The 19,391-nt window shown below is 40.6% G+C and overlaps 1 protein-coding gene across 2 annotated transcripts in view; it reads left to right on the top strand.

The window, feature by feature from the left end:
- LOC132398003 (intermembrane lipid transfer protein VPS13B-like) overlaps window positions 1-19,391 on the top strand; it is a 1,044,617-nt gene that overhangs the window by 977,924 nt on the left and 47,302 nt on the right. For both annotated transcript variants that reach the window (XM_059976892.1, XM_059976883.1), the window contains exons 50-51: window positions 242-430; window positions 6,599-6,745. In XM_059976892.1, the coding sequence (XP_059832875.1) occupies window positions 242-430; window positions 6,599-6,745 (336 nt within the window). The remainder of the gene's footprint in view (window positions 1-241; window positions 431-6,598; window positions 6,746-19,391) is intronic.

The following is a 19,391-nucleotide window of genomic DNA, read 5'->3' as shown; positions in this document are numbered from 1 at the left end:
AGCCTGCTGCACCACTCGTGAGATGATGAGCGATCTGTCATTCATCCACTTTCCCACTTGACTCCCGTATGTTCTAACTATCCAGAAACCAACCTGCCTGGACCATTAATACACTCGAAGACTGAATGAGAATTTAAAAGATTTAACAAACTAGATTTAAAAAACAACCATATGCACAATCTAAATCCATTGTAGTTCCTGTAAGATATATAATGGTATGTGTTTTAACAATTATCTTTAGGAGCCTTTTCAGATTGGTATCTACTGGGCCAGTACCAACACTGTACATAAATCCACCGCAATCCGGCTTGTGCACGACATCACTTCCCCCAAGTGGCAGGATTATCCCACCTCTGACATCATCACACTGGACGAGGAAGGGTTTGCTGACGTAGATGTAAAACTAGGTGCTTTCCCAGATCACCAGAAGGTCAGTTTGTAACAATTATTCTTTGTTGAATGATTTGTTGAATCATTTTGGAAACCAGCTGGGGGAAGTTCTATTCATAATGCTATTCAGAGCGATGGTGGCCATCAGAAAGTTTGTTCGAAATGGTGCACACACTCTTCCTACATGATGCTTCAAACTAGTACCTAAGCTGCTGGGAAGCGCAACACTTTATGCATAATATGTTGATGCATTTTGAAAACATCATCCTTGTGGTTACATTCTTACGCAGAAGCAGGAGGAAACCTTTTTATCCTCCCAGGAGGTTCACCTCTCAGTCAGATCATGGCTAACCTGTATCTTAACTTCATCTGTTGATCCTGATTTTGTAACTTTAAATAAACTTCCATAACATAAAATTGCCAACTTCAATTTTGAAACTTCTGTTGGTTGCCCCTTCAACTACAGACACAACAGCTTATCAGGAGAGGGACAGATTGAAATTGCATTTCATACATTTCTCCCATGCTAAATAGGCATAAATTTTTACTCTGATGCCAAATACTGTGATCTTAAGAGGTGAGGTCTGAATGCTCAAAGGTAGTTCGTTACAGTTAATGCTGGGCATTTAGTGAGAATAATGCAATGTCCCAGGTGAAGCTGCAAGCAATCGGCTAGAGGAACTCAGCAGCTCGAGCAGCATCTGTGGGAGGAAAGGAATTGGCAATGTTTCAGGTTGGATTGAAACCCTGCATCTAGTTCTGATGCAGGTCTTCATCCCACAGATGTTACTCGACTTGCTGAGTTCCTCCAGCAGATTGTTCCAGCTTCCAGTACCTGCAGTCTCTTGTGTCTCCAGTATTCCAGCTGAGTTCACATAGCATTCCCACCCTCTTGAGTGCTGCGCAACTTGTGACCTTATGATCCAGTTCCTGTTAGAAAGTCAAAAGTGTGCAGCACGCCTACACATACCATTATCCTTCAGTCATGATCCACCCTTGAGCGGGTACAGAACATAATAGGGAAATGACACCCCATTGAAAGCTGGATCATGACTGAAGGAGCTAGTGGGTGGGGTTTCAGCAGAATTGGGCACAGGTACTTTTATTTGTTGATATGCTTATTATCATAGAATCATAAAATCAGAGAAAAATGGGCCATTTCTGCCTGCTTTTCCAAGCCACCATTCATAACTATGCTACTTCCATTCGTCTGCATACCCTGTATCCCTCTATACCTTGCCCGCACAAGTACCCATCCAAATACCTTTTAAACATTATAATTGTATCTGCCTCCAACCTCTTCTGGTAGCTTATTCCACATATGCACTCTACTCCCATGAAACACTTACCCCTCAGATCTCCTTTCATTTTCTTCCCTCTCACCCTAAACTTGTATCCTCCAGCTGTTGACTCCCCTGCTATGGAAAAGAAAGATTAACCATTTATCCTCTCCATGCCCCTCATACATTTATAAACTTCTATAAGGGAACCCTTCAGCTTCCTTTGTACCAATAAACATAAACCCAGCCTATTCAATCTCTCCTTATAACGACAGCCCTCCTTGCCAGGCAACATCCTGGTAAATCTCTTACTCATTCTCTCTATTTCTACCACATCTATTACAATGCAATTATTGGGGCTATGTACAATATTCCAAGTGTGGTCTAACCAATGTTTTGCATTATGCTGCAACATAATGTTCCAACTCTTATACTCAATACCTGAACCTGCATACCAAATGCCTTAACCTCGTCCTCCTTTGTCATCAATTTCAGCAAACTAAGGACTTGTACCCCAAGGTCTTTCTGTACATACTGTAAATGTCCCCAACATTGCTGCCATTTACTCTAGAATTTAACTTCCATTTAACCTGATTTATGCATTAACAAACTGATACTTCTTTTTCTAATTCAATTTCTGGGCTAGAATTTTAGATTTCTGTTACCTTTTTTTGGAAGAAGAGTGAGGAAATACCCTGGCCAACACACACAAAATGCTGGAAGAGTTCAACAAGTCATGCAGCATCTATGGAAGGAAATGAAAAGCAATGCTTCAGGCCAAAACCCCTCATTAGGATTGGAATGGAAGGGGGCAGAAGCCAGAATTAGAAAGTAAAGGAATGGGTAGGAGTACAAGCTAGCAGTTGATACCAGGTGAAGGTGAAGGTGGGTGGGGAAGGTGATAGGTGAAGAGAAGATATTTGATAGGAGAGGACAGTGGACCATGGAAGAAAGGGAAGGAGGAGAGGAACCAAAGGGAGGCGATGGGCTGATGAGGAGAAAAGAAAATCATAAGAACATAAGACATTGGAGTAGAATTAGGCTACTTGCCCCTTTGAGTCCAGTCCACCATTCAACCATGTCTGATTTGTTTCCTTTCTCAACCCCATTCTCCTGCCTTATTCCTGTAACCTTTGACGTTCTTGCTAACCAAGGATCCATCAACCTCCGCTTTAAGCTCTGTAGCTGCTTGTGGCAATGAATTCCATAGATTTCATCATCAAAGAAATTCCTGCTCATCTTTTTACTAAAAGGAAGCCTTTTTATTCTGAAGCTGTGTCCTTTGGTCCTAGAAGGGATGAGAGGGTAACCAGAATGAGGAATGGGACGAGAGAAGGGGATGGGGAGAGTAATTCAGTCTTTTTTAGTCCTGAAGAAAGGTCTCAGTCTGAACCATTGACTGTTCATTTCCCTCCATAGATGCTGTCAGGCCTGCTGAGATCCTCCAGAAATTTGTGAGTCTTGCGCTGCAGAATCTCTTGTGACTAAGAAATACTCTAGTTCTGAGGATGTGGCCCTAATTTTCTAGGCTCTCCCACTGGAGCTGCTGTTTTTCCCCACTTGTCAGAAATATTTGATCACTCCTTATACTTTAATAGAAGCTGCATTTATGCAAACCTGCCTTTGTACTTTAGTAGCAGTATCATTCTGCTGAATCTGTGCTATACTATCCAAGACCAGTACATCCTTCCTGTGTTCCCAAGATTAAACGTTTTTACTCCAGCTTGTGGTCATGCCAGATCTCTGAAAAATCTAATACAACTTCCAGCCCCTTGAGTAAAAAGCCAAAATTACATTAGCTGTTTAAATTATTTTTTCTTTAGTTTTTCATATCAGTAGATGGACTCCTCAGACTCCCTGTTCCTTCTGTTGAAAGTGGCCTCATCAGTCTTTATTAAATTCAAGTTGGATGATTTCACTGTGTGTAGGATGAATCATTCTGGATCCAGCCTGCTGCCTGAACTTGCATTCCCACTCACATTAGCCTATTCTGGATGCAGAAGAAAGTAAAAATCATTAAAACAAAAATTTAGAACAGTGATTTCATTAAAAAAAACTAAACATTAAAGTAAATTAAAATAAGTAAACCACTTTCCTATTTTTCACAGGATTGGTGATCCTGTACAAATAAATGGGGTAACTTTTCCTATTGCCAGCCCTTTGTGCTGTACAACGGAGGGGTCAATGCAAAGTGCAGCCAGTCCCTCTCCTCAGCAGTTCAGTTTTTCACCAAAAGGCTCAATGATAAGTTCACCAATGGAGCAAGAAATCAGATGTATCAACATCTGACCCCTACCCGCACCCAGCTTGTCTTTGATTCACAACTGTAGGCATTTGAGACTTGTTATGCAGGTAGCTGGCAGTACTCTATAGAATTGCTGGTTACAGGAATGATCAATCAGCTCCAATGACATATCTTAAGGAAAATAATTTAATTTTATTTGTTTAATTTCATTTCATTTCATTTAAATGGAATGACAAATTGCATTGTTTTATCCACATTCATGTTCCCTTGAACCTGCTGAAGCAACAACTCAGCTCCTTCATGTACATACATATGTTCTTTCCTTCTGAGTCACACACGCATTCATCCTTTCTCCCAGATCTTTTCCTGTTGATTATCCATCCATCATATGTTCTCTATTTGACTGCACTCACTCACCTTTCTGCATCTGACAGTCATCTGTTTACCACCCCAGATGATGATTAAAAGTGCCATCTTTTTCAATAATCTTTTGGGAGGAGAAATTAAAATAAGAAATAGAGCTTTCTCACTGGTAATGCTTGATCTAATTTTCTTTGAATATTGATAGCATTTATCCTTTTCACCAGTATCACTAATGCCTCTGCTCAAAGTTCTAGAGTTCCCTCCCTAAACCTACCTCCTTACATTCCTCTTTTAAGAAACTCTTAAAGCTTTTACTAATGTTTGTCAATATCTCCTAATGCGTCGCAGTTTTGTGTCTTGTTTGATAAAATCTCTGATGTCTTTCAGTAAAGACATCGCGTACTAGATTCTTACAGTCTCAGCAAGGAAGCAGCCCCTTCAATCCAACTCATCCACATCGACCAAGTCGCCCAACCCAAATAAGTCACATTTGTCTCTATTTGATCTATATCCCTATAAACCTTTCATATCCATGTCCATATCCAAAGGTCTTTTATATTTTGTAATTGTACCTGCATCCAACTGTATTATTAAAATTATTTATAATTAATCTGTTTAAGATTGTCAGCACACTAACCTGTATGTGGGTCTTCATTGTAAGTATTTTGCCAGATCCATATTAATTTTGGACACAATAAAATTTTAAATGAATCGTGAGCTTTCGAAAAAATGTAGGATAATAATGAACAAGAACATATTCATACATTAAGGATTCTGGATTGTAGTGAAATGAGAGGTGTGAACCCATAAAAAATCTTTCCTTTGATACATGGGCTCACATCAAAGGTTTGTGGCATTATATTCAGTATGTAGAAATAGATTTATTTGATGTGAAGTCACATTGTAATCTAAATGATTGCAGCATATAACTTGTGTCGCAATCAGGAATCCAAATGATCAGAAACAAGGAATGTAAAGCTGCTTTGTCAAGTTGAAAGCCTATGCTGGCTCTTTTGAAGAGCAAACTGGCTCTTCTCCTTCCCAAAACATTCCTTGCATCACAGCAGTTTTTTTCCTCCTTTGAATGTTTCTTCAGTTTCCTCTTAAAAGCTACTGTTGAGTTTCCTTTTGAAAGCCACCACGCCAGAAAGCAATGTCTTCCAGACCTAACCTATTGCTGGAGTGAAAAATTCTTCCGTCATTCTTGCTTCTTTTATCAATTATATTAAACTGTGCCATGTGGTAATCAATGCTTCAGCACTAGAATCTGCTGTGTTTATTCTTTTAAAAGCATTCATAATTATAAACAGCTTCAACAAATCTCCTCTCAACCACTTTTAAAAAAACATAAATCAACACCATCTTTCCACTTTATGCCCCAAGCTACAATCACTCACACCTCGATGGTGAATTTCATTCCTGCCTCCTCTGAAGCATAAACATCCTTTCTAAAGAGAAGTGCCAACTTTTGGACACTATAGTCTCTGGCACTGAGCAAATGTTTCACATCAATTTAACATGACCTCCTGACATCTACAAGTCCGGAATCCTATGTGTGGGCAAATGCCTCCAACTGCTTTCAAAGTTGTCTTGTTGGTTTGGATGGTGGGGCACTTTTTTGAGTGGAAGTTGTGTCACCTTTTTGTCATCTCTACCAGGAGGTCCCTGTCCTCTTGAGGTCTGTTGTGACCTTGATTCCTGCTTTCCACATATCAATTTGTTGTAAATGACTTAAAAGTTAACAATACCCCACACCTCCATTTCAAATCATTATCATGTTATCAAAACAACAATGGTTTAAGTACTTGGTTCTCTAGAGCACAGGCATATACCTCTTGTGTACCTCTGTCCATAAACTAGATCTCTGCTGTTGAAACTATGGTGATCATATTCCTATTTGCATATTGGTTAAATTCATAGTATTAGCTTAACCTGGCTTAGGAATGATGCAGATAAGTAATCATTACTTGCTGTTTTTGTCACCTCCCTGTCTAACATTCAACTTTAGTTGATAAGTAAACACTAAAACTTTTAAAACATAAATAATTGCGCTTGATGAATGAGTTATTTATATATTTCCCATTTGCTACAAATGCCGTAGGAATCTCAGTGTAGGGTCAATGGGATAACAAGTGGGCCATGTGTCTTTTGATTGCAGAGCAGCTTGCCTACATTACATCTGTGAATAAACTTCAAAAGAAATTCATTCATTGCAAAGAGCTTTGTAACATTCCAAGAGTAAAAACAATTATTGTGTACTGTACAAATTCTTTCTTTTTGTTTCTTTCTAGTTTACTGATAAGTTCCTTGTGTTCCACAGTTATGTCAGTTCTGCATATCTTCAGTTGTACGACATGGCATACAGATCCTTGTGATTGAAGACAAGACAATCTTAATTAACACCACTAATCTCAAAATCTATTATCGTCCTGTACTCATCTTCCCGGAGCAAGCAACACAGAGAGAGGTACATCTTATACAATATTTCTTGTCATTTAATTTACTTAATTGCAAGTAGTAAACTTATGATGATGGTCACTAGACACTTGTAACCTCTTTTGTACTACCCACAAAGTACTGATTCTTTAGACGGCTGTATGTATTTATGTCAAAAGGTCCCAAGGGAAATCTCTGTCAAATAGACAGTCAAACACACAGCAACTTTTGTCAAGTCCAACAAAAAATAATAAGAAAATCATAGAATTCAAATGGTCAAGGCATAGAGCAGGTACTACCAGACCCCAGCACTGGCCATACTTACTGTGCTTGTTAGCATGCTGCTCTGAGCCCCATATGCAGACTGATTGTATTGTTTGTCCCAGTTTGCCCAACACTGGTCTTCACAGTAAACTGTTGCACATTTCCTACTTAAGAAAATTGATGAGGACAGTACACTACTTGTGGTTTATTTGGACTTCAGTTAGGCCTTTGACAAGGCCCCATTTGATAGCTGGTCCATAAACTTATTATTTTATAGCTTCATATAGTGTAAAACATTAAAAAATTATTATAAGTTGCAATAAAATTAATAAAAAGTGCAAAAGAGAAATAGTGTTCACGGGTTCATAGGCTATTCAGAAATCTGATGACAGAGGGGAAGAAACTGTTCCTAAAGCATTGAGTGTAGGTCTTCAGGCTCCTGTACCTCCTCAATGGCAGTGATGTGAAGAGAGCATGTTCCCAGTAGTGAAGGATCTTAAAGATGGATGCTGCCTTCTTGTGACACCACCTTTTGAATATGTTCTTGACAATGGGGGGATTAAGCCCATGATGGAACTGGATGAGTCACAAAACCTCTGCAGCCTCTTTCGATCCTTCACGTTGGAGCCTCCATACCAGGCTGTTAGAATGCCCTCCATGGTAATGTGTAGAAAAGAATAAGTCACACAGAAGTTAGAGGAGTTGTAAATGATAAGAAGGATTATCTAAAGGTACAGGTGCCCATAAATCAGCTGGAAGGCTAAGCAGATGCCGGCAGGTAGAATTTAATCCAGACCATTGTAATCCAGACTTCTGGAGGTCAAGTTCTGGTGGGACATGTAAATGGCTTAAGAATGCTGATATACAGAGACCTTGGAGTGTAAGTCCATAAGTTCACTGAATCAATAGGATAGTGACAAAGTTAAAAATTCATGGAGCATTTCTTGTCACCAAAGGATGTGTTAGCAAAAGAGAAAGTGCAGAAGAGATTTACCAGGATGTCATTTGCAAAGGGTGGTTGTTATAAGGAGAGGTTGAAAATTCTAGTTTTATTCTCAGTGAAATGTAGGGGGCGGAGGGGTGATGTTATACAGGGAATTATCAAAATTTCGAAGGGTTCTGATCCTGCAAACTGTTCGTTATCAAGTGGAAACACGGCCACAAACTGAAATCCCATCTGGCAGAAGATGCCAGCAATCTTGCAGAAATCAGCAAATCTACACTGCCATTCTCCCAAACACTTGGTTGTATATATGGGGTGTAAACAATTCTAGTATTCGTAAGCTGGAGAGGACCTGTGCAGAGGTTCATAAAATTATGAGGTGCAACATTTGGAAAGATGGTCAGAGCATTTTTCCCATAAAAAGAGAGTCTGGAACTCTGGAGAAAACAGATTTAAAGTGCGAGGAGAGAAATTTAAAGAACATCAAAGTTTGCATTTTTCACACAGAGGGTGATGGTTATCTCGAATGAGCTGCCAGAAGAGGTGGCAGAGATGTACAATTACAATGTTTAAAAGGCTTTTATGTTGTTCCTTAGATATTACAATCAGAATCAGATTTATTATCACTGACTTTGTTGATGTGAGATTTGTTGTTTTGCAGCAGCAGTACTCTGACTGAAATAAAGTTACGATAAAGTCCCACCGAACGGTCTTGGCCTGAAACGCTGACAGTACTTTTTTCCATAGATGCTGTCTGGCCTGTGTGTTCTTCTAGCATTATGTGTGCGATAAATTGCATACAGACATAGGTGCATGCATACATACATAAATGTATGAATTTATGAATGAAGGTGAGGGTTCTTAGTGATGGATGCTGCCTTCTTGAGACACTGCCTCTTGAAGGTGCCCTCGATGGCGAGGGATGGTTGCACCCCTGATGGAGCTGGCTGAATCACCATTCAGCCCATGTCCCTCTGTGCCTTTCCTATCTGTGTGCCTCCAGACTTCAGTTGTAATAGTTTCAAATAACAATACTTCATAATTCCCTCAGGATATGCTTGCAAAGACCAGAATCAGAATCATATTTATTATCACCAGCTTCTGTCGTGAAAATTGTTAACAGTTCAAAGCAATACATGATAATATAGAATAAAAAAGTCAATCACAGTAAGCGCGCGCGCGCACACACACACACATACATATATATATTAAAAAAATATATAAAATAGATTAAAATGATGCAACACAGAAAAAATATTTTTAAAATGAGGTAGTGTTTATGGGTTCAACGTTCATTTGGGAATCAGATGGCAGAGGGGAAGATGCTGTTCCTGAAGCGCTGAGTGTTTGCCTTCAGGCTTCTGTACCTCCTTCCTGACAGTAATAATGAGAAGAGGGCATGTCTTGAGTGATGGGGTCTTTAATAATGCACTTCGCCTTTCTGAGGCACCATTCCTTGAAAATGTCTTAAATACTACAGAGAGTAGTACCAAGGTGGAGCTGACCAATATTAAACTTTCTGTGGCTTCTTTTGATCCTGTGCAGTAGTAGCCCCCCACCCCCCATATTAGACAGTAGTGCAGTCTGTCAGAATACTTTCCGTGGTACATCTATAGAAGTTTTTGAGCATTTTAGGTGACAAACCAAATCTCTTCAAACTCCTAATGAAATATAGTTACTGTCTTGCCTTCTTTATAGCAGCATTGATATGATGGGACCAGATTAGATTCTGAGAGATCTTGACACCCAGCAACTTGAAATTGCTCACTCTCTGATCCCTCTGTGAGGATTGGTCCAAGTTCCCTTGGAAGGGTAAGACCCTTCCTAAAGTCCACAATCAGCTCTTTCATCTTACTGACATCGAGTATAAGTTGTTGCTGTGACACCACTCAACTAGCTGGTATATCTCGCTCCTGTATGCCCTCCCATCTCTATCTGAGATTCCATCAGCAATGATTGTATTATCAGCAAATTTATAGATTGCATTTGGGTTATACCTAGCCACAGGTATAGAGGGATAGAGCAGTGCGCCAGTGTTGATCATCAGTGAGGAAGAAATATTATCACCAATCCACACAGATTGTGGTCTTCTGGTTAGGAAGTCTAAGATCCAATTGCAGAGAGAGGTAGAGAGGCCCAGGTTCTGTAGTGTATTGACCAGGACTGTGGGACTGATGCTGTTAAAAGCTGAGCTATAGTCAACAAATACCATCCTTACATAGGTGATTGTATTGTCCAGATGAAGATCTAAGGCCGCATGAAGAACCATTAAGACTGCATCTACTCTAGACCTATTGTGGCGATAGGCAAATTACGGTGGGTTCAGGACCTTGCTGAGGCAGGAGTTCGTTCTAGCCATGACCAACCCCTCAAAGCATTTTGTCACTGTGGATGTGAGTGTTACTGGATCTCATTGCCAGATCTCATTCTAGCTGTAACAGGGGTTAAGAAGCTTCTTGAGGAATTACAGCCTAAGAAAGCACCAGGACCTGATCAAGTACTAGCCATGATTCTGAAGAGTTGTGCTTCTAGTCTAGCTTCTGTTTTGCAAAAGATATTCCAGAAGTCTATTAATACTGGGACATTACTGGATGATTGGTTGAAAGCGAATGTCTTTCCAATTTATAAGAAGGGCGAGCGCACAAATCCAGGAAATTACAGACCGGTGTCACTCACTTCCATTCCTTGTAAAATTCTTGAGCATATTATTCCTCGTCACATTATAATCCATCTAGACAGACACAATGTTCTTACTCACCACCAACATGGATTCCGACAGGGCTGATCTTGTGACACACAACTTGCAGGGCTGATCAACGACTTAGCAAAGATCCTTGATAATAGAAGCCAAGCAGATTTGATCATACTCAACTTCAGCAAGGCATTTGAGACAGTCCCCCACCAGAGATTGCTACGCAAGCTTAAACACGTGGGTATTAACAACAGCCTTCTACATTGGTTAAACATGTTCCTTACCAACAGACAGCAACGTGTGCTTCTTGAGGGGGCAGAGTACCCTGAATCTCCAGTAACATCCGGAGTTCTCCAGGGGACCGTGTTGGGACCCTTACTTTTTCTCATTTACATCAATGATTTGCCAAATATAGTCAAGTCCAAGGTCAGACTCTTTGCAGATCTCTGCATAATTTACCCTGAGATAAAAAATGACCAAGATGCTCAGCTGCTACAAAACAATATTGATTGATTATGTCAATGGGAGTCTCAATAGCAAATGTCCTTCAACTCATCTAACTGTTATGCTATGCATGACAGTCACAAAGTTAAACCAATCAGCACAATATATAACATGAAAGGAAAGATTCTGAACCAGTCAGCCACCACCCATATCTTGGTGTTGAAATTAGCAAGGATCTTAACTGAGCATGCCACATCAATCAGATTACAGCCAAAGCAAACAAAATGCTGGGTATCCTGCGAAGAAACCCCCACTCATGTAGTAGATCTGTCAAGGTCATGGCATACAAGACACTCGTCTGTCCAAAGCTTGAGTATTGCATGGCCATATGGGATCCCCATCAAGCTAACGATAAGAAGTCCATTGAGAAAATATAACGCCATGCTGCTCGTTTTGTGCTATACGATTACAGCAGGAAATCCAGTGTCACCAACATGCTCTCTAACCTTCAATGGGAACCACTTGAAAACCGATATACTAAACTACGGTTAATGTCCATTTTCGAAGAAGTTCACAACATCACTCCATCAAACATCCAAATTCATCACAGGGTCAGTCCAACTCAACAGCAAACTGGACCTTACATACGGGAACCCATTTCATTCAACAAGATTTGCTACCAGTACTCCCTCTACCCAAGATCAACAAGAGTGTGGAATCTTCTGCCAGCAGACCTGTGCAGTATTTCTGACATTAATATTTTTAAAGATAGACTCAATCAAATCAATTTAAGAGATCTAGTCAATAAAGCTCACTTTACAACTTAACTCTCACGCCATTCACACCGACTGCGCGTTATAACAGCCGTCTGGCAGCACTTGCACAGTACCAGGCAGAAACATAAGAAGCAGATAGTCATTGAGGCTGCTCATACTACTCTTGGGCACTGGTATAATTCTTGCCTTTTTGAAGCAGGTGGGAACTTCTGACCATAGCATTTAGAAGTTGAAAATGTCTTTGAATACGCCTGCCAGCTGGTTGGCACAAGTTTTCAGAGCCTTACCAGGTACTCCACTAGGGCCTGCCGCCTTGCCAGGTTCACCCTCCTTAAAGCCAGCAGAACATTGGCCTCTGAAACAGAGACCACAGGGTCACTGGGTGCAACAGAGATCTTCACAGTTGTAATTATGTTCTCCCATTCAAAGTGGGCATCAAAGGCTTTGAACTCATCAGGTAGTTAAGTATCACTGCCATTCATGCTTTTGGGTTTCGCAAACCCTGCCAGAGTTGACGTGCAACCAATGTCACCTCCAACCTCACTCGGAATTGTTTCTTCGCTCTTGAAATAGCCCACTGCAAATCCTAACTGGTTTCCTTGTACAGACCTGGGTCACCAGACTTAAATGCCACATTCAAGCCTTCAGCAGGTGTCGAACCTCCTGGTTCATCTATAGCTTCTGGTTTGGGAATGTACAGCAAGTTTTCGTAGGCACACACTCATTCACACAAGTTTTAATGTAGTCAGTAACAACTGCATTACTCATCCAAATTTGAAGGTGACTCCATGAACATAGTCCAGTCCACTGATTCAAAGCAGTCCTGTAAGCACTTCTGTGCTTTCCTTGTCCATACCTTCTTAGTCCTCACTGCTGGTTCAGCGGTCTTCAGTATCTGTCTATATTCAGGGAGTAGAAGTGCAGCTGGGTGATCAGACTTTCCAAAGTGTGGACTAAGAGGAGTTGATCATGAACCATACACCTTCACCTCTGCTTCTGAGAAACTCAACAGTCCTATCCTGATGGTGTATAGTGAACCTGTCAATTTCAATTGCTGCGTCCAGTAAGGAAGGGGTTAACCAAGATTCTGTGAAACAAAGAGTGCAAGTGGTCCTAATGTCCTTCTGATAGAGCACCCTCGCTCTGAGATCTTCAATTTTATTTACTAGAGACTGTACGTTTGGCATTAAGGTAGTCGGTATTGGGAGTCGAAAACCCTGTTTTCTTAAACGTTCCTGTATCCTTGACTGGTAGTCACTTTTCCTACGAGGAAGTTTCTTCCAGTGAGAAGTACAGCCACACTTGGCATTGCTTCTGTCAGTTTTAAGCAGTAATAGATTATTCAATCGCATCAAGACATCTTTATTAACTGCACAGACCTTGGTAACAGTTGTGCTTCTCAACTTGTTTCAGGCTAAAATGAGAATATTTAATTGTATCCATTGACCTATGCTGCATGTGATCACTGTCTTCAAGGCACCCTGGAAGTTGCCTCCGTCTGGCACCATTTTACTGGGTGAACACACACCAGTCTATATTGAGGGGTGAGTGGTGGAAAGGCTGAATGGCCTCATGGTCCTGGGCCCAACATATTAATACTATCACAAAGAAGGCACACCAGTGTCCCTCCTTCACTAGAAGCTTGAATATACAGTATGCTACCAATGACTCTAACAAATTTCTTTAGGCCTGAGAGAATTGTTAAGTATTCTTAGTTGGAACTGTAACAGCTGAAATTTGCGGCCACAGGGATAGGAAAGGTATAGAGGGATCTGGGCTGAATGCAGGATTAGTGCAGATCAGGGGTTCCCAACCTTTTTTATGCCTAGGACCAATACCATTAAGCAAGGGGTCCATGGACCCCAGGTTGGGAACCCCTATATGGATTATCATTGTGGTTAGCACAAAGAGGGCAGAAAGGGCCCATTTTATGTGCTGTATGATTCTATCGTTTCTTCGCACTGAACCATACAGTGACTGGACGACATTTACCATTCCATTAGTGATGCTGTGCCAGCAGAGGATTGAACCTTCAACCAAGTTCCCAACAGAGCAGTGGGGAGGGCAGTTCATTCCAGACTCCTGGCTATGCATTGTTGTCAGTAACATATCTCTCGGGTAACTGTAATGTCATGATGACCCCTTTTGTGCTAACTCCCTTGGCTTTTTCATTCCTGGGAGGCTCCATTACCATTACAGGCCATTGAATCAGAGACACATGGATTTAAGTTTATAGTTCTGTCTCGTCTGGCACTGGAACAAATTTTGCCTTGAGTGACATCCGCAGTTTCTGAGAGAAATAATGGTAACTCAGGGTAGGTCAAACTCAGGGTGTGACTGGGATCTTTGCAATAGATATTTGTTGGGTAAGCATATTATAGGTGATGGAATAAATGTTATAGGCTGGAGTTAATCTTAGAATCTACCACAGCAAAACTTTTTTACAGTTTCTTAAGGCCATTTAGCCCAGGGGATTAGAGCTAGTGTTTATGATGGACTCGAGCCATTTCCCACCCCTCTTCATATAATCCAATCTAGCAATCATCTCTCCCTCTTGTATTAGTTGAACATTCTAACCGTTTCCTGGGTAATAAAGTTCCTCATGAATTCTTGCAGACACAAGAAACTACAGATGCTGAAAACTGGAGCAACAGTCTGCTGGAGGTACTCTTAAACACAAGGGATTCTACAGATGATGGAAATCCAAAGTAACACATACAGAATGCTGGAGGAACTCAGCAAGTCAGGCAGCGTCCATGGAAAGCCCCGAAGAAAGGTCTTGACCTCAAGCATCGACTGTTTATTCCTTTCCATGGATACTGTTTGACATGCTGTAGAAACTCAGTGGGTTACAAAGCATCTATGGGGGTTAGAAAATATTTCACTGATAATGCCTTTTCTTCTACTGATGCTGCATGTCCCTCTGATTTCTTCCAGCAGATTGTTTGTTGCTCCTAATTTCTTTGACTAGGTTTGTTATTGGCAATCTACTATTTATGATCTCAGTCTTATCTTCCTCAAATGGAAATGTCATGTTCCTCATTGAAAACCTTTAAAATCCTATCAGATTGTGCCCTCTCATCCTTGTTTTCCCTTTTAGCAAAGTGGCCACATAAAGGGGTGGTAAAGTAGCCCTATGGCATACTTGCCTTCACTGGTTGTAGCTTTGAGTTTAAAAGCAAGGAGGTCATTTTGCAACAGTACAAGGTTGCCCTTGGAATGTTGTGCACAATTCTGGTCACCCCATAACAGAAAGGATGATTATCTGGATGCTGCCTGGATTAGAGAGTATGAGCTATAAGGAGAGGTTGGTCAAATGCATTTGCTCTTTCTGGAGTGTCGAAGGCTGGGGGGAGACCTTGGCAACTTGGTTTATCGTTTTCACATGACCAAGATATAGTTTAAAAACCTGTCTTGCATACTGTTCACACAGATGAATTCATTAATAATAGTAACTTACTTATAGAGCATTTTTCATATAGACAATATCAAAATGTTTACTGTAGAATAAAGTGCAAACGTGAAAATAAAAAGACAGAAGGATATTATTTGTGGAGTCATAGAGTACTACATCACAGAAACAAGCCCTTTGGTCCATCTAGTCTGTGTCAAAATATTATTCTGCTAGTCCCATCAACCTGTACCCACACCATAGCCTTCCATACCGCTCTCATCCTGATACTTAACAAAGTTTCTCTGAATTACTGAAATTGAGGTCGCATGCACTATGTCAACTGTCTACTCGTTCCACACTCTCACCATGCTCTGAGTAAAGAAGCTCCCCCTCATATTCCCCTTAAATATTTCACCTTTTACACTTAACCCATGACCTCTACTTCTACCCAACCACCCAACCTCAGTGGAAAAAGCCTGCTTGCATTTACCCTATCTATACCTTTCATAATTTTGTACACCTATATCAAATTAACCCCCATTCTCCTGTGCTCCAGGGAATAAAGTCCTGAAGTATTTAATCTTTATTCAGGTCCTCAAGTCCCAATAAAATCTTCGTAAATTTTCTCCACACTCTTCTAATTTCATTGACATCTTTCCTGAAAGTAGGTGATCAGAATTGCACATAATACTCCAAAATAGGCATAACCAATGTCTTGTGCAACTTCAACATAGCATCAAAACTTCTGTACTCAGTACTTAAATTTATGAAGGCAATGTGTCAAAACTTCTCTTCAGAGTCATTCTCATAGAACACTTCAGCACATTAATGGGCCTTTTGGCTCATCTAGTCCATGCTGAACCATTAATCTGCCTAGTCCCATCGACTGCAGCTAGACCATAGCCCCCCATACCCCACCTATCCATTACCTATCCAAATTTCTCTTAAATGTTGAAATCATACCTGTATCCACCACTTGCGCTGGCAGTTCATTCCATATTCTCAGCACCCTTTAGTGAAGAAGTTACCCCTCATGTTCCCTTCAATATTTCACCTTTCGCCCTTAACCCATGACCTCTAGTTGTAGTCTCACCCAACCTAATTGGAAAAAGCTTTCTTGAATTTACCCTAGCTATACACCTCATAATTTTGTATACCTCTATCAAATCTTCTAAGTTCCAGGGATCAAGTCCTAACTTACTCAACCTTCCCCATATCTCCGATCCTCAAGTCCCAGTAACATCCTTGTAAATTTTCTGTGCACTCTTTCAATCTTATTTACATCTTTCCTGTAGGTAGATGACCAAATCTACACACGGTACTTCAAATTAGGCCTCACCAATGTCTTTTGCAACTTCAATATAATATCCCAACTCCTGTACTCAACAAACATGAGAAATTGTGTAGATGCTGGAAATCCAAAGCTACACATCCAAATTACTGGAGGAATTCAGCAGGTCAGGGAGCATCCATGGAGGTGGACAAACAGGCTGAGACAGTCCTTCAGGACTAAATGCATTGATTTATGAATCCCAATGTGCCACAAGCTTTCATTACGACCCTATCTACCAATCGATGCCACTTTCAAGGAATTATGGATCTGTAATCCCAGATCCCTCTGCTCTTTTGCACTCCTCAGTGCCCTACTGCTCATCGTATAAGACTTATTGTTGGTTCTCCTAAAGTGCAACACCTCACACTTGTCTACATTAAATTCCATTTGCCATTTTCAGGCCATTTTTCCAGCTGGTCCAGATCTGCTGCAAGCTTTGATGGTCTTCCCTGCTGTCCACTAGACCCCCAATCATTGAAATAGATGACAAACAACAATGGACCCTGCACCAATCCTTGTGACACACCACTAATCACAGACCTGCAGTCAGAGGAGCAACTATTGACTATCGCTCTCTGGCTTTACCTGCGAAGACAATGTCTAATGAAATTATTACTTTATCTTGAATGCCGGGCAACTGTATCTTCTTGACCAATCTCTCATGCGAGTCCTTGTCAAAGGCCGTGCTAAATTCCATCTGGACAGTATACACTGCCTTCATCGAATTTCCTGCTAACTCTCTCGAAAATGCGTATAAGATTGCGTACAAGACCTACCATGCACAAAATCATGTTGGCTATCCCTATTCAGTCCCTGTCTGTCCAAATACTCATATATCTGATCCTCTTCACTGCCTTTCAGTAACTTTACCACTACTGGTGCCAGGCTCACCAGCCTATAATTTCCCGGCTTACTCTTGGAGCCTTCCTTAAATAACAGAACATTACTTGCTATTCTCCAATCCTCCGGCACCTCACCCGTGGCTAAGGAGATTTTAAATATCTCTGCTAGGGCCCCTGCAATTTCTGCACTAGCTTCCTTCAGGGTCCGAGGGAACACCTTGATAGCCCCTGCAGATTTTCTAAAAATAAATTAAGATAATTTGCCTCAAGACAGCAAGCGTTTTCTTCTCTGTAATTAAAAGATGTTAGTTAAAAGCAAGGTTAAATAGTTTTTTTGACTTGGCTTTTAAAAGTATTAACTGAGTTTGTATCCCTTGTAGCAGCATTATAAAATGAAAATTATTCTAGATTGTACTCTGCTCCCAGACCATTGAGAGCTTTAAAGACAAGTAAGAGAACTTTAAGATCAATTCAAAAAGATACAGAAAGGCAATGGAGAGTAGCTAGGATGGGAGTGATATGCTCCCTTATCCTGATTTTAGTTAAATGTCTAGCAGCAGTGTTCTGAATGAGTTGAAGTTTGTCAAAAGATTGTTTTGAAAGGTCAGTAAAAAGTGCATTGTAGTAATCTAGTTTTATAAAGATGTGAATTAGATTTTCAGAATCATTATGTGACAGAAATGAACATAAATTTGCAATATTTAAGTGTAGAAATCTGCTCTGGCCACTTTCTTTATGTGAAATTTAAAATTCAAATCTGAATCAAAGTTAACACCCAGGATAGTTACTTCTGATTTTACATTGGAATCCAAGTTTATCTTGACATTTATCTCATATGGCTTTGGGACCAACCAAAATATTTCACCAATATTTTGACGAAGGGTCTGGGCCCGAAACATCGACGTCGCTTCTCCCTATAGATGCTGCCTAGCCTGCTGTGTTCTACCAGCATTTTGTGTGTGTTGTTGTTTGAATTTCCAGCATCTGCAGATTTCTTCGTGTTTGCTCTTTAAATTCACTACTGCGAAGCCTCTGCCAGTGATGCCTACACGGAAGAAGTTTAAATCTTCTCTTCAACGGGAGTTTAGTGAAACCCTCTCTCATTGCTCCCCATCTGTAATTCCTTCGGCCTAGTCCTGATGAAGGGTCTTGGCCTGAAACGTCGACATCGCTTCTCCCTATAGATGCTGCCTGGCCTGCTGTGTTCTACCAGCATTTTGTGTGTGTTGTTGTTTGAATTTCCAGCATCTGCAGATTTCCTCGTGTTTGAGTTTTATCTTAATTTAGTTTTAGGAAATCGATACTTTTAGATATACCAATTAGTTGAGTGGTGTCACAGCAACAATCTTGCACTCAATAAGATGAGAGAGCTACTTGTAGACGTCAGGAAAGATAAGACGAGGGAACATAAACCAATCCTCATAGAGGTACCAGAAGTGAAGAGAGTGAGCAATTTCAAGTTCCTGGGTGTCATAATCTCTGGGGATCTAATCTGGTCCCAACATATTGGTGCAGCTATAAGGAAGGCAAAACAGTGGCTATACTTCATTAGGAGTTTGACAAGATTTGGTTTGTTTCCTTAAACACTCAAAAACTTCTACAGATGTACCGTGGTTAGCATTCTGACAAGCTGCATCACTGTCTGGTATGGAGGGACTACTGCACAGGACCAAAAGAAGCTGCAGAAAGTTGTAAAATTAGTCAGCTCTATCTTGGGCACTATCTTCCTTGGTATCCAAAACCCTTTCAAGAAGCAGTGCCTCAGAAAGATGGCATCCATTATTAAGGACCTCCTGCACCCAGGGCATGCCTTTCTCTCATTGTTACCATCAGGAAGAAGGTACAAAATCCTGAAGGCACACACTTAGTGATTCAGGAACAGCTTCTTCCCCTCTGCCATCAGATTTCTAAATGGACATTGAACCTGTGAACTCGACCTCACTTTTATTTAATATTATTTCTATTTTGCACTATTTGAATTTAACTACT

This window comes from Hypanus sabinus, chromosome 1 (genome assembly GCF_030144855.1).
Source record: "Hypanus sabinus isolate sHypSab1 chromosome 1, sHypSab1.hap1, whole genome shotgun sequence".
Lineage (NCBI taxonomy): Eukaryota > Metazoa > Chordata > Chondrichthyes > Myliobatiformes > Dasyatidae > Hypanus > Hypanus sabinus.
Note: the sequence above shows the minus strand (reverse complement) of the source record. Positions and strands in the feature narration are given on the sequence as shown.